The 23,598-nt window shown below is 38.6% G+C and overlaps 1 protein-coding gene across 1 annotated transcript in view; it reads left to right on the top strand.

The window, feature by feature from the left end:
- Positions 1-23,598, top strand: part of adgrv1 (adhesion G protein-coupled receptor V1) — a 669,968-nt gene that overhangs the window by 375,545 nt on the left and 270,825 nt on the right. Inside the window, exons 77-78 of the mRNA XM_039759338.1 lie at positions 1,947-2,186; positions 15,678-16,085. Of these exons, the coding sequence (XP_039615272.1) occupies positions 1,947-2,186; positions 15,678-16,085 (648 nt within the window). The remainder of the gene's footprint in view (positions 1-1,946; positions 2,187-15,677; positions 16,086-23,598) is intronic.

The following is a 23,598-nucleotide window of genomic DNA, read 5'->3' on the forward strand; positions in this document are numbered from 1 at the left end:
ATACCACTTGATGAGAACAGCCAGACAGAATAAATTCTCTTGCAAGTACAATAAATACTGTATGTGTAGGATTGGAGTTAAGTGGTTACCACTGCTTAGTTTCTGTAAATTCCCAGCTCAGTTTGTGTCGGTAGAAGCTGCCACTTCTTTCCACTTTTCAGTTCCCTCAAATTACATTCTAGGTAACACTTTTCCAGTGTACAAATTAATCCACATTGGAAGATATAAAATCAACAGCCAATATCCACTTTTTCTTAGGTTTTCTTCAATTGGGGAAAGAAATGTCTTTCCTTTTTTTTGTTAATTACAGAAAAAAAATGTCCTTGCCAAAGTTTAATTTATTGAACACTTTTTGTGTGCATATAGCCATGCAATTTCCTATGTAATCCAATTCAGTGTTGCATGGACCTTGGAACTTTGTTGGCGGCATTAAGCATAAGAGAGGAAAAAACCCCAGATAGGTCTCAGTTCATCACAGGATCCATTCACTCACACACACACACACACACACACACACACACACACACACACACATATCTGGGTGCCTATTTCAAATCACCATTTAACTTAAACAGCTCACCTTTTGTAATGAGGAAAGTTTAGAAATGCAGTCGATGGGAGAAAGAGTTGATGGATTTATTAAATGGCAGTGCTGCGTAATTCTGCTACTGTGACTCATAAATTACACAACTAAGTGTTATGAGATATCTTTAGCATTTTCTGGTATGCAAACCACATTTTTTATAGTCACCTCTATCTATCTGTTAAAATCTCATTAAGACCCATTAGAACGGGAGCAGCTGAAAGAAGAAGAAGGACTTTCAAGAGAAATCTGTAGTTCACTGCTTATATTTTATTTTTAAACTATACAATCAGCAAAACAACAATTTTTGGAGTGACTTTATTGATCACTTGCATTAATATGTCTGAATTGAATTTAAACAAAACAGAATAAAATATTCTTGAGGAAGATGTTTAATATAATCATTTAACTTACTTAAAATGTATAAAGTATGCCAATAGAAATCAGTCTTTTACATACTACCTCATGATCCCATGTGAGTGAATCTGCCATTTTAGTGAACTACCTATCTGTCTACCAAAATGTGGTGGTACCTTTCCCCTAATAGGCATGGGGTCAGTGTGTGCAAGTTCCACATGATATTGACTGTGAACTATTGATTGTTTATAAAATACATTTAAATTTTTTATTTTTAAAAACTATAGTCAATATGTTATACTAATAACACTGGTCAATAACATTGCTGTCCCTAGAATTCTGATTGGTGCTCTAAGCAAGCTTTATAATGAATCCAAATATGAAGTCAGATTTTGTTTTCTCGCAGGTTTAGGTTTTTTTTTTTTTCTGACATCACATTCATATTTTCATCATTTAGTATCATTGTGGGATGAAAATATTTAGTAAAGAATAATCACTATTTCATTAGTACTAATACTACTACTAGCCTCTTAAGAGTGACATTCCTGTACAACAGTAAACAAAAACGGCTAAGTTGTTCATTATTCTTACCCAAAATATCTTAAAACATTAGATTATTATTATTATATGAATTCTTTTAATAAACATGTAAATATACAGTATTTTCACATTTAATTGCATGTCTGATAGACAAATTCAGTGCACAGAATAATATAAGACTCAGGTATTTTTACTCTTCTCACAATTTTTTGTTAACCAATATAATTACTACAGCCCAGTGCCGGAAAAGCATATAAATATAAAGGAGTCATGATTTTTTTCAAAATGCCGCTTTAACTTTGAAAACATATTAAATAACATTTTCCACTGTTAATATATTGCTGAAATATATATACACAAAAATATACTACTGTAAATATTATATGATTGGAATGTTCTAAATCTTTTTCTAACATGTTTTGGAAAGGTATTTGCTAACTTCATTTTATTTTCCTTCTTTGTGTAGACACCTGAATTTGAGACCTGGTTTTTGGTTGAGCTGTACCAGGTGGGAGAAGGAGCTATGATAAATAATAGTGCAAGGTTTGCCAACATCACAATCCTGGAAAGCGATAATCCAAGAGGACTGATCTACTTTGCAGTAGGATCTCGTCTCCCTGTCGTTCACCAGAAAACTACACTCATTAGTCTCAGAGTGACAAGAGAACCTTCAAACTCTGTTGTCTCTGTCAGCTATGAAACGCGGGTATGTAAATAGTTACTGATGTCTAATACTGTGAATAATTCCAAATGATACAAATTTAATTGGTCTTACGGTAAAGAATTGTGTATAATGAGAATATAAAACACCTTTTAAAACATCAGTAGGTGTTGTAATCATGGACAAATTTAATTACTTAAACGAAGGACAAAGAATTGTTGCAAACAGTAGATGTTTGTAATGGATTTTTGTTATGAAGAATAAAATATCTACAAATACAATTTTATTAAATCATATCCAAATCACAAGAAAATGTTTAAATAAATTAAAGCCGCATTCTCGTCCAACAAATATTTTCTGAACTGCTGCTTACTGCACAGATCGTTGGGAAGACAAACCCTACAAAAGCCTCAATGGCTCAAGGACAGACTAGATGTCACACTAATCTGTTACTGGAAACAGGCACAGTTAAAGGACAGGCTGTCCCGAGGGAGGTATTCCCTAGTAAACTACACAAGTACCAAAATGATTAAAGCAAAGTAAATTTTGGTGACTTTTACACTTTCAAGCCTTCAAGTATAATAATAATAATAACTCTTTACATTTATATAGTGCTTTTCTCACTACTAAAAGTGCTTAACATCTGAGAGGAAAGCCACTGTGCAGCATTCACCTGGAGGATGCAACGCCAGCCATTTTTAGTCAGTACACTTACAGCTTATTAGCTGTTAGGTGGTGAAGGTGTGAGACATAGTTAGCAACAAGGGAAGATTAGATGTCAGAATGATTAGACCATGGTGGGCAATTTAGCCAGAATATCAAATACACCATACTCTTTATAAAGGATGCTTACAGAGAGTCAGGACCTTGATATTAGGTCTCATCTGAAGGACAGCACCATTTTTACAACACAGTATCATTGCAATGGGCACATTCACACTACAGGGTAAGTGTCACCTGCTGGCCTCGCCAACACACGTCCAGCACCACTTCCAACAGCAACCCAAGCTTTTCCTGATTGGTCTCCCATCCAAGTACTGGCCAGGCCCAAACATTCTTAGCTTCAGGTGGAATATCTGTTCTGAAGTACATATGGTATGGCTACTGGCAATGAAACACCTCTGTTTATGCCCCTTCTCTCAGTTTTTCTTTTATTCAACTGCAGCCTTTTTTCCTTTTAATGAGCCTTTACACCAACTATCCTCTTCACTTTATATACTACTAGTTGCGCCCCTGTAGTAGTGAAACATGACAAAGTTTCGCCCCCCTCCCCTCGGTCCACAGTGTCTCTCTTAGATTTGCACAAATAAATTGGTACTACAAGCGAACTATGAAACTTAGAGTGATGACAGAAGTTGCAAAATCAACCAGAATGTTCAAGCAAATGATAGAAAAAAATCCGATCTAAATCTGTTAAGTAGTTCGCTCATGAAAAGCAGATAGATATACAAACAGATGTTTGATATCTTCAATTTTCCCTCTGAACTAAAATTTAATTTCCTTCTTGGGGTCGCACCTGGAATTGAATACAACTGTAGTTTGCCTACAAGAGTACTAAGATAGATCTTTCTCTAGTTGCTTATGGTTTTCAAAGGCAGCAGAAGTTACCTTTGTGTTTGAAAGTCACATTGCTTCTAATCTAACTGCACCCATTGACCTTTAGCAGATTTTTAAGTGTTAGGCAGGTCTAAGACAGCTTCTTAGACACCCATTATGTTATAGGAACTACGTAGTGCAATCTGGCTTGCAAGAAGAACTGTGTGTCTTCCAAAGACTTCTGTGACACCTATCAGTCTTGTAAGGAGAAACTTAATTCTCTCACTGCTACTTAGCAATTGCTACAGTTTAAGAATACCAAAGCTGTAGAGGGAGCACAAGATCTTCTTTACCACCTTAATTTGAACATATGAAGTGTTCAGTTTTCTATTCTTGACTGTATCACTTTCTGTGACATTTCTTTCATAGTACTGGGTTCCACATTTCTTTTTTTTTTTTGTTTGTTTATATTTCATTTTTAATTATTTCCTTGGTATATATTACTGTATATCATTTTATATATTTTCATGTTTTGTTTCCTTTTGATGTTATATTCCCTTATTTCAGTTTCAGCTATTTATTTACTTATTTTTAAGTAACTGTATTTCATTTTCTTTATAGCACTATATCTTCATATAATTGATTTTTTGCCAGATATTTGTTTTGCTTGTTTTTTACATAAACTCAGACATATACATATGCCTTATTTTGATTGATTTGTGTAAACACATCCTGGACAAGATGTAAGTCCATCTCAGGGCAAGCATTAGTGCCAGTTTAGCATTGCCAGTCCACCTTATCTGCATGTCTTTGGAGAGAAACTGGAGCAACCAGAGGAAATGCAGACAGACATGGGGAGAACATGAAAATTCCACACAAGTAGGACCTGGGACGTGAACCCAGGTCTTCTTACTGCAAGGCAGCAACGCTACCACTGCACCACCCATTTTGTTCTTTTAGCATTATTATTATAGCTTAAGTACTTGATACCTCTTTCATGTTAAACTTTAATTAGTTTTCTCTGGTTATTTCTTAAATTTTCTGTTTCTGTAAGAAGTGTTTTTTTTTTTTGTGGTGATTAGTAGTGTCTTGTCTGTGTCCCTGCCACACATTGCCTCCAAAACCGGACACTCACTATCATTTAGGCATGCAATTTAAGTCTAAATATTGAACACTTTTACAGAAGAATGAAAACAAGCACTGTTTCAATACTGGATTCCCTCCCCATGTTTGGAAGCCTTTAGCAGACTTTTCACTATTGATAGCTGGCTTTAACATTGTGTGAGGGACAACATAGGCTTTATTGATATACTGTGTTTCTACAACACAGACTGGCACCACCACTTTTTTCTGACAGCTTTTGAAAGGTAAAAAATACTGTTATGCCTAGTGATCTTAGGCTGTTGTACACCAGCTTGGTCATGGCCACCCATTATATGAAGCTCCTGGCACAAATTACTTGTGGTACTGTTACCTCCAGTTGCAGTTTTAAACTCTGTTGTGAATGATGCAACAGAGGAAAGACAATTTGTACACACTGTATCCTTCATCACTCAGTGGCCTCATTCTGAGTTTGTGTGGCCTATTATTTTTTGGCTGACCACTCACTTTGTTGTGAGAAAGGAAATTTTTATATGTTTTACGCTTCAGCACTCAGTAGCCCCACTCTGCATTTGCATGGCCTACCATTTCATGACTGAGCCATTGTCGTTCCTAGACACTTCCACTTCACAATAATAAAACACAGTTGACCGGGACAGATCTAGCAGGGCAGAAAAATTTACAGACTTTCCTGAGCCAAGGTAGCTTCCTGTGACAGTGGCACATTTAAAGCCACTGATCTGTTCAATACGACCTATCCTACTTCCAACGTTTGTCAATGGAGATTGCATGGTTATATTATTGATGCTTCTAATGAGACGAGGATGGTGTCCTGGTGGATCTCCTTCCAGATCTGGACCAGGGCATCACTGAGCTCCTGGACAGTCTGAGGTGCAACCTGGCGGCATCGGATGGACCGAAACATAATGTCCCAGAAATGTTCTATTGGATTTAGGTCAGGCTAATGTGGGGGCCAGTCATTGGTATCAATTCCTTCATCCTCCAGGAACTTTGTGCATACTCTTGCCACATGAGGCCAGGCATTGCACTGCACCAGCATAGGGTCTGACACTAGATCCAAGGATTTTATCTTAATACTAATGGCAGTCACAGTGCCGTTGTCTAGCCTGTAGAGGTCTGTGCATCCCTCCATGGATATGCTTCCCCAGACCATCATTGACCCACCACCAAACCTGTCATGCTGAACAATGTTTCAGGCAGCATAATGTTCTCCACGGCTTCTCCAGACCCTTTCATGTCTGTGCTCAGGGTGAACCTGCTCTCATCTGTGAAAAGCACAGGGCGCCAGTGGTGGACCTGCCAATTCTGGTATTCTATGGCAAATGCCACTCAATCTCCATGGTGCTGGGCAGTGAGAACAGGGCCTACTAAAGGACATCGGGCTCTCAGGCTACACTCATGAAGCCTGTTTCTGATTGTTTGCTCAGAAACATTCATACCAGTGGCCTGCTGGAGGCCATTTTGTAGGGCTCTGGCAGTGCTCATCCCATTCCCCTTTGCCCAAAGGAGCAGATACTGGTCCTGCTGATAGGTTAAGTACCTTCTACATCCTTGTCCAGCTCTCCTAGAGTCTGTCTGTCTCCTGGAACCTCCTCCATGCCCTTGAGACTGTGCTGGGAGACACAGCAAACCTTCTGGTAATGGCACGTATTGATGTGCCATCCTGGAGAAGTTGGACTACCTGCGCAACCTCTGTAGGGTCCAGGTATCACCTCAAGCTACCAGTAGTGACATTGACTGTAGCCAAATGCAAAACTAGTGAAAAAACAGTCAGAAAAGATGAGGAGGGAAAAATGTCAGTGGCGTGCCCCTGTTAAACCATTCCTGTTTTGGGGGTCATCTCACTGTTGCCCCTCTAGTGCACCTGTTGTTAATTTCATTAACATCAAACCAGCTGAAACTGATTACCAACTCCCTCTGCTACTTAACTGAGCAGATCAATATCCCAGAGGTTTCATTGACTTGATGCTATACTCAGATTAAAAGTGTTCCTTTAATTTTTTCAGCAAAAAATATATATATATATATATATATATATATATATATATATATATATATATATATATATATATACAGTATATATATGTATACAGTATATATAATATGTGTGTTATAGTGTACTGTATATATTTATATGTATATATGTATATTTCCATGGCAATTTTATACTTCACTGTATATTTTTACTATTATCTATTTTTATTACTTTTATAGTCTTATTTTTATTTTCCTTGGCCGATTTTTATGCTTCACTCTCTGCCTAGCATTTTAAATTGAATGAAAATGTATGCGGGGTTTCTTTCCTGCCTTGTGCCCTGTGTTGGCTGGGAGTGGCTCCAGCAGACCCCCGTGACCCTGTAGTTAGGATATAGCGGGTTGGATAATGGATGGATGGATGAAAATGTAAATAAAGTTTCATTTGTTTATTCATTTTTTATTATGATATTTAGTACCTCTCTTCCATTTATTCACATCCTTAATCTGATGATTTAGTCAATTTTAATCTAATTTGTTAATTCATTAAGCAGTGATTTATGAAACTGCTTAATGATTTATGAATAGTGAGCTTTGCATCTAAACTCAGAAAGCTGTATTACCACTTTAGAAAAATTACTAAATAAAAGGCCGGGAGATACTGTTGTAGGAGTGATGCATATGTGTGGCTTGATGATAAGCACTGTGCATTATCTATCATGCTTTCATATGGGCTGCTAGGATACGGAGAAATGTGTTTTTTAAATACTAGGTGCCAGCAATAAACACCAAGCCTGGGCTGAGCTAACTGCTAATTTTAGCTCGCGCCTTGAATTCTGTCCAGCAAAGAATTTTGAATTATTTGTTATTGCAGTCAGATTAGTATGATTTCCAGCAAGCAGGCTGTTTTTCTGAACCTCAGAGTACCACGCTTCGCCTGTACCAACAATAAATAAAAGAAATAACATCTAAACACAAGTTAAAAGTAAAGTTTTGCATTATAAATATTTCCATAACATTTTGCATCAGTCTGATGTGTGCCCAGATAGTTTTTTGTTTTGGAAGTAATGCAGTTTACAGCTAATGTCAGTCTTTTTTTAAAAAAATAACATTATTTCATAGAGAAAACTCACTATTATACCTTGCATGATTAAACCCATTATTTGTTATAGTATGTGTACATAATGTACAATTCTACAGAGCATAATATAACACAAAGCAAATGAACAGGGAGCACATTTTGCAAAATTAAGTTTACATTTGCTGTGCTTTGAAGTTTCTTTCATGTCTCTAAAAGCATTCATTAAGTTAGAGCTCTAGCTGGCACATTCTAGTGTCTGTGTAAGAATGTCAGTTGATCTAGCAGCCAAGAATGAAATCTCATTTCCCGTACAGTGGTAATCCTGGATATATGTGCAAGACAAGAACAAGCAAATAGGAACATTATGACTGAGAACATTAGCCATGGCGTTGGGCTTGAAAACTGAGACGTGCATCAGGAGATTTCTGTATACGTTGGGTACCTCAGAAATGGTTGCTGTCCAGTATAAATAGAAAAGGCAAGGCAGAGTAATGTATATAGGAATTAATTTTGAACTCAGATCTTGTCTGTGCCTATTGATCATAGAAGTGCCTGTCTTCCCATGACACTAAATAGTATGTGCTGGTCAGAAAATGGATGGGTACACAATTGATTGTATATTGTTACCTTACTGTATTGTCTACTCTAAAATACCACACATTTTAAAGACAATTGACCATGCCATTATATATGACACCATCTCATGTAACTGGTATTGGTGTGTTTGAATTTTTCAGTTGTCTTATAAAGCAAGATGTGTACAAACAAGTATAGACACAAAAAATGAATGCACAAAATAAAGGTGTTTAATATATTCAATTACATTTTACTTATATGGGCTGCATATCACTTTTCAAAGGTTTAGTTTGCACCTTATGTTCCTTTTAATGTGAATGTCCGAAAGACAAAAGTAAAAGTAAGCACCAGCATGCTCAATAACATTCAGCATAATGCCATTAGGTAAGAGGGCTTTCAGTGGGATGGTACTCCATTCTCCACCAAAGTTGGTCTGAAAATTAAAGCAAACATCTGGTGGAGTTTTCGTTTATATAATATATAATCAAGACTGGAAAGCGGAGTGGCACCATAGGTAAAGTAAGTGAACTTATTGGTTTTCTGGCTGTTTCCCTTCCTACAATAGAGTGGAAAAAAAGTTAGCAACAGTGTCACACTCTTTTAATCCCTCAATTTCCTCCTGGGAGCAAATAAAGGTCGGTCTATCTATCTGTTGTGACAGATAGGGGGCACTATCACTCCCTTGAATCCTCGGACAATAAGTCAGACACCAGGTAAAAGTCCAATAATTGACTTTATTAATAATGCACAGTGCACAAAGCACCCTCCTCTCTACAATACTCATTAAACAATACAATAACTAATCGATACAATCCTCCACTCCCAGGCACATTGCCATCCTTCCACCCACCTCAGCTCATCGTCTGGGAGTTCCCACAGTCCTTTTATAGTCCTTGACCCAGAAGTGTTTCACCCTCTCTGTCCACATGACTAGGGACACTTCAGGGTCAGATAAAAATCCTTTTTCTTCACCCCGGAAGCACGGGGCGTGGGGAAAATAATCTTTGCTCCTCTCTGCAGCTCCATCTAGTGGCCCCTGTGGTATCCAGCAGGGCTGTGGATGAAAACTCCATTGTCCATAATTCCCTGCTGGTATTCGGGGTACCTCCATGCCTCAGAGAGGGCTCCATCTGGTGGCTTGGGGGTATTGGCCGGGATGACTAGCCGGTCATAGACCACAGTACACCTCCCCCAATGAAAAACCATGATTTGGAGTGTCCAACCCCGCGAGGATCATCTTCCTCCAGGAGGATCCATGGGTCGGGCCTTGGCAAGGTTGGTGACACATTCGTGCAAACCTAGGAGGAATTTTATAAAAATGAGTCATTTCTTCCTCTGTCCTACTAGGACAACGTCACCATACATGGCCTGGCCTGCGGCATTCATAACACAGCCTTGGCCCCCCTGTTTGTCTGCTTTGGCGAGACTGAAAGCACTTAGGGAAGTCTAGCCCCGCCCCTTTTTCCACTGAGTAAGAGTCCCCAGCCACCTCTGCTGTCTCAGCACCCTTTTTTACCGTATCAGGAGACCCCTTTGTCTCAATTGGGATCTCCTTTTTATTCTGGGGCTTTCCTACAGCCTGAGTCTCCATATGAGATAGAGAGAGACCCTTTGCTGTCTGCACCCCTTTAGATGTATTTATTAAATGGATCGGGGTCTTCAGGACCGAATTGCTCCGAGAGACAGCCCCATCCAGCTGCTCCGGTTCAATCGGCCCATCCCCCGACCACTCAGTCAACGTTCCGGCCTCTCTTGTAGGGCTCACAGCTACTTGGCACCTGCTAACGTGGGCCCGTGTCACTCTGCGTCCCTATTTCATTATATACGTTACCGGTATTACTAACCTGTACCACCACATCATATAATATAATAATCCCGTCCGATTCGCCGCAGGTACTCGTTTACCTTCCAGATGGGCGCCTCGGCCATTTCTCCCAGGTCCCCAATGATCTTGATCGCCATTAGCATCTGCAAAATACCTCTCACGGGCTCGATTAATTTCCTGAGCTCCCATACATCTACACAGTTAATTAATTCGGCTGGAGGTATACTTACTTCCTGGTTCGCGTTACCGTCTGGCCGGGAGCAAACGAACACGCCCGCTGATGGCACATGCTCTGACGGGCTTCGCGGAGACTTCAGCGTTTTGGAGTTTTCTTGAGAGGACCGGGCCGCCATCTTTGGCTGATTGCCTGTGTCAATTTATCGGTGGATCGATCAACCAGTTCCCAGCCCTCCTTACCTTTTTGCGGGGTGAGCAGTGCTTCACTCACCTCTCCCTTCTACTTCGGAATGTCCGAGTCCGTCTATTCCAGGGTACAGCGATAAGCAGTAGGACGCGATCCTCCTCCTTCCCGCAATGCTTCGGGTTGAGTCACGTGTCCCTCGCCGTCAGCCGACATATGGAAGTCCTTCTGGCTCATCTGCTGGACCGAGAACATTGCCCCTTCGCCGGGTTTTTTGTCTGCATCCCCCCAGGACCTCCGGAGGATCTTCCTTGAGGCATGTGCACGGAACAAAATGGGATATTTTAAAGATGTTGGTTATTAAATCCCCGGCACATACCTCGTGGTAGTCGTCCTTCTCTGGAGGTCTTTCCCGACTTGTGCAGCCACTCTTCACCTCATTTTGAGCGTCCTCTACGATGAGCATGGAACCTCCGCTGACGCTGTGTGACCTGACGCTGTTGTCTTAGGGTTTTCTGCCCACAGAAAATTTTTGTACAGTTCCTCTGCCAAAAAGACGGCCAGAGAATCCTGCCGACTATGCCACTATGACAGATAGGGGGCGCATTGCTCCCTTGAACTCTCGGGCAATATGTTAGACACAAAGCACCCTCCTCTCCACAATACTCATTAAACAATACAATAACTAATTGATACAATCCTTCACTCCCAGACGCGTTGCCACCCTTCCAACCAGCTATAGATAGATAGATAGATACTTTATTAATCCCAAGAGGAAATTCACATACTCCAGTAGCAGCATACTGATAGATAAAAAAAAAAAATAAATTAAAGACTGATAAAAATGCAGGTATTACAGAGAATAACTTTGTATAATGTTAACGTTTACCCCCCCCCAGGTGGAATTGAAGAGTTGCATAGTGTGGGGAAGGAACAATCTCCTCAGTCTGTCAGTGGAGCAGGACAGTGACAGCAGTCTGTCGCTGAAGCTGCTCCTCTGGCTGGAAATGATACTGTTTAGTGGATGCAGTGGATTCTCCATTATTGACAGGAGCCTGCTCAGCACCTGGATGTCAAACTGTCCAGCTCCGTGCCTACAATAGAGATTGCCTTCCTCACCAGTTTGTTCAGGCGTGAGGCGTCCCTCTTCTTTATGCTGCCTCCCCAGCACACCACCGCATAAAAGAGGGCACTCGCCACAACCTTCTGATAGAACATCTGCAGCATCTTATTGAAGATGTTGAAGGACGCCAGCCTTCTAAAGAAGTATAGTCGGTTCTGTCCTCTCTTGCACAGAGCATCGGTATTGGCAGTCCAGTCCAATTTATCATCCAGCTGCACTCCCAGGTATTTATACGTCTGTACCCTCTGCACACACACACCTCTGATGATCACAGGGTCCATGAGGAGCCCGGGCCTCCTAAAACCCACCACCAGCTCCTTGGTTTTGCTAATGTTCAGTTGTAGGTGGTTGAATGGTGTTGAAGGCCCTAGAGAAGTCCAGAAACATAATTCTTACAGCACCACTGCCTCTGTCCAAGTCAAAGAGGGATCAGTGTAACATATAGATGATGGCATCCTCTGCTCCCATCTTCTTCTGGTATGCGAACTGCAGAGGGTCGAGGGCGTGGCAGACCTGTGGCCACAGGTGGTGAAGCAGCAGCCGCTCCATGGTCTTCATCGCATTTTCAGCATTTTTCTGCAATTCAAGTATAAGTGAAGCGAATTTGCCCAATCTGAAATTATGTTTTATAGTCTGACTTCGTAATGACTGGTCTAAGCTACCTGTCATTAAATCAGTGTCTCCTCAATATCCTTGTAGTATAATGCTTGCAGTTGAACTCAGTATCTGGCTGATTTTTCTGTAAAGGACAGTTTAACAAGCAGTTGGTCATAACAATAAACTCAACAAACCAAAACAAGGTGGCAAGGAAAAGAAATTTCATACAGACATAGAGAAAAACATAAAATGCCATACGGTCCATGACTTGAACTGTTTCAAGAGCATCGCAAAAAAACATTTGTTTCAGCACTTGTTCTGCCTTACACACACTAAACATGTCAAAGTGAACCGATTGTTTTATTAGGTTGTATTTGTCTCCTTTACATGATAAACAAAGCTTGTCTTTCTGTACTACTTCACAGTCCTGTCTAAGTCCTGGCACAGGCGCAATTGCTATAAAGGTGCTGACTCAGGATTTTTTGTTTGTGTCTCATGCAACTTAATATCTAGTCATGCTTTAAGTGTTATTAAAAAAGGAACTCACTGGGACTTTTCTGTAATGTGAGACTATGATATTGATAGCATTGTTTTGACATCATATTTTTAGTTAAATTAATGCAATTGAATTAATGTTAATATTCCTTCCTGAAGCAAGTATTATTGTCTGTATCTGTATTTCATCTCTGTGTTATCAAATTAATGCCAAGAAGGTGAACACAGATGTGACTCCACATATACACAAGTAGAATAGCATACAGAAATGGGCAAAGAATTCCTTACCCTTGTAACACTTTCCTGTTTTGATTTCTTACATTTTTTTCATGTTTGATTTGGAATTTATTTCTTGTTTTTATTGACCTTTTATAATTAACTCATCCCCAACACATTCCTGGGACAAAATGTTCCAAATTCTGAAAAAAGGTGGAATTAGCTATAGACAGCGGAGACTGATATGGAATCTTCATAGGAAAGAACGCTATTTTACATGGAGAGAATCAACAAGAGGAAGCAAAACTCTCAAAAGGAGGTGGACAAGGGTTCTCACTATCACCCATTGTGCTCAATATGTATGTAGAAGAAGCTTTGAAAAAACTTAGCAAACAAGTGGAAGTAATATTGCAGGGTGAAAGAATAGATATGCTCAGATTTGTGCATGATATTGCTATCTTAACTGAAAATGAAGAAGAACTCAAATACATGTTGGAAAAAATGAATGAAATTATGGGGATAAGATATAATATGAAAATAAATAAATCCAAAACAAAGGAAATGATATGCGACAAAGAACAACAAGCCAAAGTGCATATTGAAGTTGGTAGTGAATGTCTTATGGTAGATTCATTTAGTTATCTGGGAAGTATGATTACAATGGATGGGCAAAGTAAAGTTGAAGTAATAAGCAAAATCAATCAAGCAGCAATCTCTTTCAACGAAAAGATAAAGCTCTTGGCGTCTCAAAATAACAGTCTTCAAATCAGAAAAAGGCTCCTAAAAACTTTCGTCTGGAGTGTAGTTTTATATGGCTGTGAGACATGGACCTTTGCAGTTAAAGAGGAAAAGGGACTAAATTAATTTGAGTTATGGTGCTACCGGCATATGTTGAAAATTAAATGGGCTGATGGAATAACTAATGAAGAAGTTCTTCTAAGAGTAGGTGAAAGGCACAGTTTATGGAAAACTATAGTTCAAATACAAGTGCAACTTGTGGGATACCTATTGAGATATGAAGAGCTCCTGAAATTAAAAATGAAAAGACAGGTGAAAGGGAAGAGAGGCAGAGGAAGACCACGTTGGCCATATCTTGAGCAAATAATGAAAGATGTAGCATCCAGGAACTACCAAGAAATTAAAAAGATGGCGAGAGGAGTGGAGAGTTGCTGCAAACCAATCTCCATATTGAACTCTAAAGAAAAAGATGCTGAGCACATTCTTATTTTTATATTTTGGTGTCATTTTCTTGTAGTTAATATTTTTCATATTATTATTTTGTTTTGGCATGCAACCATTTTCTTTTTCATGTACACCTTGTGGCAGGTAGCCGGGGCCCATGCCCAGCTGGGCCACCCTTGCAGCATATGTTCTGGGAGAGCAAGGATGGGAAACCCAGTATCTCCCCCTGGACGCTAGATAGCAGCCTCCCTGGGTTGCAGTGGTGCCTCGGATTCCCCCAGGGCTTCATGAGGGTTGGAGTGTTTTGCAGCCCTTTTGGGTTCTGCAGGCGCTGCCAGGTGGTGCTGCAGCAGGAGCTGCTGTCCCCTTTTGGGCACTGGTTTCACCTTACCTGGAAGTGCAGACGGATGTCGGCAATCAAGCACCTGGAGCACTTCTGGGTGCCCAATAAAAGGAGCCAGCAACCACCACTCAGCGGCCAAAGTCGGTGGAGTGGTGGTGGAAGAAAGAGAGGAGCATGGTGTTTTGGTGTGTTTGTGCTACACTTGGGACTGTGTTCTGCCTATGGGGAAGACGTGCCCCACAGGTGAAGAAAAATAAAAGTTAATTTATTTTATTCATGCCTCCAGTGTGAATCTGTGTCGGATCAGGTGCCTATATAGTGCCTTTTGTTTCAACTTCCATTTTGGCTTTTTTGATTATGCCCCTGGATGCTAGGACATCAGTTCCAGAACTGACAACTTTTGACATAATCAGATGCTCTTATTTAAGATGGTGACATGCTACCTTTAATTGTCCTTGTTTGTGGAAACTTTCTAAAGCAAATTGCATTGTACTAGTTAGCATTCATATCCTTCAGTTATTTCCATATTAACAGAATTTTGAAGCACACAGAAAAGCAACTATCAAAATAATGTATTTTTCCCCATCTTTATTTATGTATGTTGCTTCTAAGTTATTAACTTTTTTGATAGTGAATATGAATTGAGTTCTATTGTTTAATAAAAGGCAGAGTGCTACTGCTGAACGTGTGTTCATTTGTTCGATATCTATTTTGTGCAGATTTCCCCCTTGGACAGGGAAGACCATAGCCTATGTTTTGCTCTTAAATATGATGACACCTGCCCTTTATTAGAGACGTATGGCACAAGTATACAGTACAAAGTTACTATCCATGGTGGACTTAGTGAGTGAAATTTTGGTTTTGGGAAAAAGTTTGTCCCTTGTGAAATTTATTTAGAGGCAGCCACTGTACTTTATTCCACCAGTGATAGTACCAAGTATCCCCTTCTAATAATTTATAAATACTGCCAAGTATTTATTGTGGAGTATAGTCCTAGTGTTAATATGTAATCATCTGAATTGTGACAAAATTTGCAAAGGTTTTTACTTAAAACCATTCAAACGACAAAATATCCATTATGTTTACTGTATTTATTTATTAACAGGAGCTAAAGAAAGAAGAACCTGTGGGAAGAGGATTGATCTGGCCTGCAATTGCTGGAATGGATTTTGAGAATTCCCAAGGGGTCCTTACTCTTGATGTTGGTGAAAGTACTACTGCTTTTAATATCACTCTCACTCCAGATCGAGCCTCATCCAATCCTTTGCCAAAAAGATTCCAAGTAGTACTGTCTGATGCCACAGGTGGTGCCAGAGTGGATGCTGAGTTTGGTATTGCCAACGTTACAATTGTCTCAGACACTGAAACACAGGCTGTTTGGGGACTGGTTGAGCAGCTTCATCAGCCACTGGAGACCAATATCATAAATCAGGTACTGCAAAGTCTACACAATAAAGTCACAGTGGAAGTCACAGAGGAGCAGCTAGGCGCAGTTTTTAATATATTAGGGAAGGTAAGAGTCTTTTTAAATAACTTTCTTGTACTTTTTAATGTACAACCACATCCATTTAGTTCTGAAAAATATTTATTTTATAGTTTTTTTTATTAATATCTTCTTATATAATATGCTACCGTGGCCGTCCAGGATTTTAAATCACCTGTAGGTCACAAACCGTTAGAACTATTGACCTGAAATTTGGTACACAAATACTACATGAAGTCTACTATCTGCTTTCGGGGCAATGATTAACCTCCAAGGTTATTCCTCTTTTTATTTTTATTTTATTTTATTGTTGAATTCTCGGCAGCGGCCAGTAGGGCGGATGTGTGGTGTATGTGTACGGGCTCATTCCCTACCACCTTCGCCGTCACTTCCCCAGCCTCTTCATATCTTAAATCATTCTTGAGGAAGATTGAAGACTTAAGTGCCAGCTTAAGTGAAAAATTAAAGAAAACGTACTAATTAATTGCAACACAAACACTGACTTAATCAGTTTTAACGTGAAAAGATGCTGACGAAGGAAATGAAGAAGCGGGCTGCTAGGGTGGAGAAAAGAAGAGCTGCTCAGGAAGCAGCACGCGCATCAACCTCTAAGCAAATGAATGCTAAACGTACAGAGAAAGAGTATGAAAACTATGAAGTCAAGTGTATTCACTACGCATTATTCTGCAGTGTGCTGTTACTGGTGACTGTATATTTGTCAGATGTTATTGCCTAAAGTGACATCAAAAATATTTTTTTATATACAGTACATTGTGTATTTTTTACCACACATGCTCAGGTATATTTAATGGAGGCTGCGATTCAACTAGCATGATATCATTTTAATTCCTAAAATGACACATATACTGCATTATTGAATTTTCATTGCACAATTTTTTACTGTCCATCATTGCATGTTCAGTGCTGTTCATTAAGTGGTAAGTCATAATTCTGAATAATAATACCTATCGGCATCCAAAATTTACAAGGAAAAATAGTCAAAAACCCACCAAGTGGCATTTTGAGCTTCTGTAAGCAGAAATTGATTACTTTACTAGATGTCGTCATGATCCCATTCATCCATTTACCTACTCCGTTTTCAAGGAACCCACTTTTTCCATTGTTTTATTTTATTGCTCATACAAATGTAACATCAATACAGATATACAACACAATACAAACAGTACTCATCATCCACCAACATTTTCCAAACAACCCACAACAAGCCAAAATGAAGTTGTGGGGAACTGCAGCCTGTGCCAGAGCATTGAACACAATGCAGGAGCAAATAATGAGGAGAGCAGCAGTTCATTGTACAGCACCCTCATGCACACATCTAGCACCTGCTCATATCAGGCTAACTTAGAGTCATCTAGCATCCACAACTATGAGCAGTAGGGAAAATGATAGTACAGTACCTGAAGAAGTCCTGCACAGAAATGGAGAAAATGTTAAAATACCTACATACAAATGCAGAATTTTCTCTTGACCTGCACAACAAAAGTTTGTTTGTAGTCTGCATTGTTTCATATACACACTAAGCATGACAATATAAATATAGTGCTTCACAAAGATTACAGCGGATATATGAAGAAAACCTATTAATTTGCTTTGCAGGCTAAGCTGTGTCTTACCTCAGAGTCCAGTCCTGGCATCCACAGATCAAGGTGGCACAGCGAAACAAGTTTGTTTCATTGGCTTTGTGAATCAAAGTTTTAATAAAACACTGGTGCTATTGTGGTGCCCATAACAGCTTTAACTCACAAAAACAACCATAAGTGCCAGGCAACCACAGAGGCCCAAGAGTCCCTTCTAAGGTTAAAGAACATTTTCATAACCTCCCTAATTCTTAGACATTATGATATAACACCTTTTTGAACAGATGATGCAGTTTTATTATGACTACAGCCAAGCAGAACTATAATGCAAGTAATAGGTGGTTCAACTTTCAGCAAGACAATGAACCAAAGCATACAACCAAGAAAACGTTAATTTAGCTTCAGGACAAGTTACTGAGTGTCCTTAAGTGGCCCAGCCAAAGCCTAGACTTATACCCCATTGAACATCTGTGGAGTGAACTGAAAATAGCAATTTACGGACACCCAACTGCCCAAATCCAAATGTGCAAATCTTCTAGAGACCTATCCAAGAACACTCAAAGCTGTAAGTGCTGCCAAAGGGGCTTCTACACAGTACTGAATTAGGGAATTCAGTTATATATTTTTTATAAATGTTCTGAAAACATGTTTTCACTTTGTCTTTATGTGTTATAGAGTGTAGATTTATGGGCAAACATAGTAAATGTATCCATTTAAAGTTAAACCTGCAACACAGTAAAGTGTGAAGAAAGCATAGGGGTCTAAATACTTTCTGAATTCACTGTAATTCTTAAGAATTATCCAATTCCCCTTGCCACACCAAGAATACAATACTAGGAGGAGAATGAAATACATGAGGTTTGAAAATGTATGCATTTGAGGATCTAAGGTTACGATTCGGAATATAGGGTGTCAGACATTTCGATATGTAAGATGGAGCGAGATTATTTAAGGCTTTGTAAACCATAAGCAGTATTTTAAAGTCAATTCTGAATGACACAGGTAACCAGTGTAGTGACATCAAAACTTGAGAAATGTGCTCGGATTTTCTTTTCCTAGTTAGGATTCTAGCAGCTGCATTCTGCACTAGTTGCAAATGATTTATGTCTTTTTTTGGGTAGTCCTGAAAGGAGTGCGTCACAGTAATCTATACAACTGAAAACAAAAGCGTGAACTACTTTCTCAGCATCTTTCAATAATATAAGAGGTCTAACTTTTGCTATGTTTCTTAAGTGAAAAAGTGCTGTCCTAGTGATCTGATTAATATGCGATTTAAAATTCAGGTTACGGTCAACAGTTACCCCTAAGTTCTTTGCCTCCGTCTTGACTTTAATCCTAATGCATCAAGTTTATTCCTAATAATCTCACTGTCTCCATTATTGCCAATCACTAAAATTTCTGTCTTCTCTTTATTTAGCTTGAGAAAATTACTATTCATCCAATTAGAGACACAAGTAAGACATTGTGTTAGTGAAATAACAGCATCTGGGTCATCAGGTGCAATTGATAAATACAGCTGTGTGTCATCAGCATAGCTGTGGTAACTCACGTTGTGCCCCAAGATAATCTGACCTAACGGAAGCATGTAGATTGAGAAGAGCAACGGACCCAGGATAGAGCCTTGTGAAACACCATATAGGATGTCATGTATCTTTGAGTTGTAATTACCACAACTAACAAAGAATTTCTTACCTGCCAGGTAGGATTCAAACCAATTTAAGACACTTCCAGAGAGGCCCACCCATTGACTAAGGCGATTTCTAAGAATATTGTGATCAATGGTGTCAAATGCAGCACTCAGATCTAAGAGGATGAGAACAGATAAATGGCCTCTGTCTGCATTTACCCACAAGTCATTTACTACTTTAACGAGTGTAGTTTCTGTGCTGTGATTTGTTCTAAAACCTGACTTAAATTTATCAAGAACAGCATGTTTATTGAGATGGTTATTTAACTGCATAATGGCTGCCTTCTCTAAAATTTTACTTGGGAAAGGCAGGTTAGAAATTGGTCTAAAATTTTCAAAAGCAGAGGGGTCAAGATTATTTTCCTTGAGTAGGGGTTTAACTACAACAGTCTTAAGACAGTCTGGGAAGACCCCAGTATCTAATGACGTGTTTACTATGTCAAGAATATTATCAATTAGCACGCCCGATACTTCTTTGAAAAAACTTGTTGGTATTGGGTCAAGGACGAAGGTGAAGGGTCTCAGTTGAGAAATTATTTTATTTAAATCAGGTAAATCTATCCTGGTGAATGAATTTAATTTGTTTATAATGGAATACTGGGGCTTAGGAGGATCTGCAGTGTTGGGGAGATATACTATATTATTTCTAATATCATTCATTTTTTGATTGAAAAATACAGCAATACCCTCACAGGTTTCACGTGAAGTAAATTGGAGGCATTCCTTTGTGTTACCTGGGTTTAGCAGATGCTCAATCGTAGAGAATAAGATTCTGGGATTACTAGCATTTTTATTTATAATCTTAGAGAAATAGCAGCATCTCTCAAGACGGACTGTGTTATTGTATTTTGTTATTTTAACCTTCAGTATTTCATAGTGGATAGTTAGCTTAGTTTAGTGAAGCCCGGTATACATCCTTTATGGCGCAGTAGCAGTGATCCAAAGTCTTCCCATCCCTGGTGGGGCATTTTACAAGCTGTTTGTATCTGGGATGCTTGATGGTTACGTTGCATTATTAAAGTCACCCATCACTATAATCAGGGAGTTTGCATGACTGTTCTCCAAACTAGTGATATAATGTGTCAACTGCTGCTGCACTTCATTCACTTTTGTATGAGGCAGGGTGTAAACTCCTAAAAGAATTATTGATGAAAATTCTCGAGGTGAATAGACTTAAAGTTAACAAAGTTATCTTACAGTTAGACTTACAGTTAATAGTGAATAGTTTCAGATTGCTGGAGCAGTGCTGCAATAGTATAAAAATGTCAGTTCACCAATTTTTATTAATGACTCGTTGTGACGATCAGCATCTCTATCTCTTCTGTAAAGCAGAAACCCTAGCAGTTCTAATGCAGAGTCAGGAACTGATGCATTAAGCCATGTCTCCACAAAGCAAAACGCTGAAGAGAGAAAATAAACCTTACTTGTGGCAAGAAGAAGATTCATTTGTTGAGTTTTGTTCCTCAGAGATCTAATGTTGTATTAAATTAGTCCGCAAAGGGGCACTTGAAAAGCATGTCTCCTGAACCGCACGAGAGACCCTGCATGCTTTCCTCTTCTTCGCTTCAGGTGTGAGTTACCTAGCTGGGAGTCCAGTTGGAGGGTTCATAAGTGAATATATAAATATATAAATGTCCTTGATTGGTTGAGGATAAATGAAGTCCACACCCAATAGATAGGAGCTGATCTCATGTGTAAGTATTACTCATATTGTTGCAAAAGGCAAAGTTAACAGGCAAAAACAACAGACACATAAGCAGTGACCAAACAACAGCGGTTGCCCTGATTAGCGCTATCATCATATGGAGTCAACTGATGAACACTGAGAGAAGTGGATCAAAATATTGACCACTGGTGGAATATAAGAGTATTGCACAGAAAATGTTTTATGTTCATGGATGCCCTTTTTTTGTGTTCATGCTGGCTTCATTCCCAGTCATTTTTAGAAGATATCTTGATGTTCAAAAGTGGAAAGGCACAGGAGAGCCAGAAGTTGGTCAGCTTGAAAATGAGAAGTTATCATAATCACTCTTGCTTTCCATCTATCATTGATATACAGAGGTCAGAGTTTCCACATTTTCTGATATAATCCATCAACAGAAAAATATTTGCTTTACATGCAATATACGGACACACAACTTTGTAACATTTTATTACAGTCTTTCTTTCCATATTAAGCTTGATGTCAAACTTGACACCTATCTCTGTTTCAATATTTTTCACATATTTAAAATAAATCTTGATTAAAACAGAACATTTTAATCCATTTAATTTGACAAAACAAAATTTATCATTATTTACTCCCTAGACTAAAACACATCTTAGATCAGACTTTACTGATAGACGTCTCAAGAAAAGGAGAAATATGTTAAAATATGACATACTTTCGCAAACATATGCAGTTTTTAATATATGGAAAAAAATTGGGATTAACTTGCTTAGAGATCTTTATATAGACAACATCTTTACATTCTATAAACAATTACATTCCAAATTTAACATTTCAGCTACACATGTCTTTCATTATCTTCAAATTAGGAACTTTGTTAAACAGAACCTGCCCGAGTTTCCTCATCTTGCACCGTCATCCATGCTGGAAAAAATATTGCTCAATTTCAAGGACTTAGACACCATCTCTGCAATATATAAAATTATTTTACAGTCCTTCCCTTTCAAAGATCCAAGAGGACACTGGGAAAAAGATCTCTTAATAAATATATCAGAAAAGGAGTGGAAAATAGCAATGCAGAGAATTCACTCGAGCTCCATATGCGCAAAGCATACAATTATACAACTCAAAATTATATATCGAGCACATCTGTCTCGCCTAAAACTCTCCAAAATGTTTCCAGGGCAGGATCCAAGCTGCGAACGCTGCAATCAAGTCCCAGCCTCACTGGGTCACATGTTCTGGGCCTGCAACAAATTAACATCATTCTGGACCAAAATCTTTAAGTGCCTTTCAGACAACCTTGGTGTCACAATCCCTCCTAACCCATTCACAGCTGTGTTTGGGGTTCTTCCAGATGGGTTTAACGTGGAGAAGGACAAACAAACTCTGATTGCATCCACTACACTTTTGGCATGCAGACTTATTTTGCTAAACTGGAAGAATCCTGACTCTCCTATTTTAAGTCAGTGGGAAACCAATGTGTTATACTATTTGAAATTGGATAGTCAAATGCTCAGTTAGAGGACCTGTACAGATTTTTTTTCAAAACATGGCAGGAACTAATCAGTAATATTTTAGAATAAGCTCTTAAAACACCAAGTAAGCAATTATTTCCGCATTTCTTTTTCTTCGCCATTCATCTGTATTGGCTTATCAAACTCATCAATTTAGGTAGGTTTACAAGCCTTACGTTTTACCCCATTGGCCATTCTCTTTCTCTCAGGGGTGGGGGTCGACTTGTTCTCAATCCTACATTTTGTAAAAATTGACTGATTTGTATGGAATGATTACAATAAAATTAATAAAAAAATGACATTCTTTGCTAGAATCAAATGAAGAAGGATAAGAACCAGAGTCATTTGATAATATTGTTTTTGTTTGTAGGCCTAGCTATTTTGTACTAACTAATGGGAGAATAAATTAAGTGTATTCATTGTAACAAAAACATATTACAATGAATCAGTTTTTATTTTACATACAACCTTAAACAACAAACCATAAAGCAAAGATGAATTCAGCACTCATTAATGATTTAGACTAACAAGAATACAAGGATAAGACAGAGTCATCTTATCTTTTCAATGGTGCAAAATAAACAGAATATTCAAATATCAGTATACAACAATGAATTGTATCCACATTAAAGAGGATTAACTGTCAGTTATGTGTTATAATTAACAGATGGCACATTAAGAATGACAGCAAAGGTACAACAATATCAATGTTTATTTCTATAGCACATTTTCATATAAATAGATAAAATGAATAGATATTCACAAGATATCAAAGAAGCAATTACATGCAAAGAGAATCAAATTAAAATTAAATAATGCATACATAGTATAAAAATATGCATTACATAAGACAGATATATAATTAAGAACTATGTAAAAATGGCAGAGCAGTCTCTTTTCCTTAGGAAACTGTGTTCTTTTAATGTGGAAAATGACATCCTTCACATCTGTTAAACTCTGTGATGGCCAGTGCGATATTGTACACTGTGGTGTAATGGGCTGGCAACATCACTTTAAGAGAGGCCCACCAAATTAACAAACTAATTAAGGAGGTAGGCTCAGCTATGAGATG

The sequence above is a fragment of the Polypterus senegalus genome, chromosome 7, assembly GCF_016835505.1.
Source record: "Polypterus senegalus isolate Bchr_013 chromosome 7, ASM1683550v1, whole genome shotgun sequence".
NCBI classification, from domain to species: Eukaryota; Metazoa; Chordata; class Cladistia; order Polypteriformes; family Polypteridae; genus Polypterus; species Polypterus senegalus.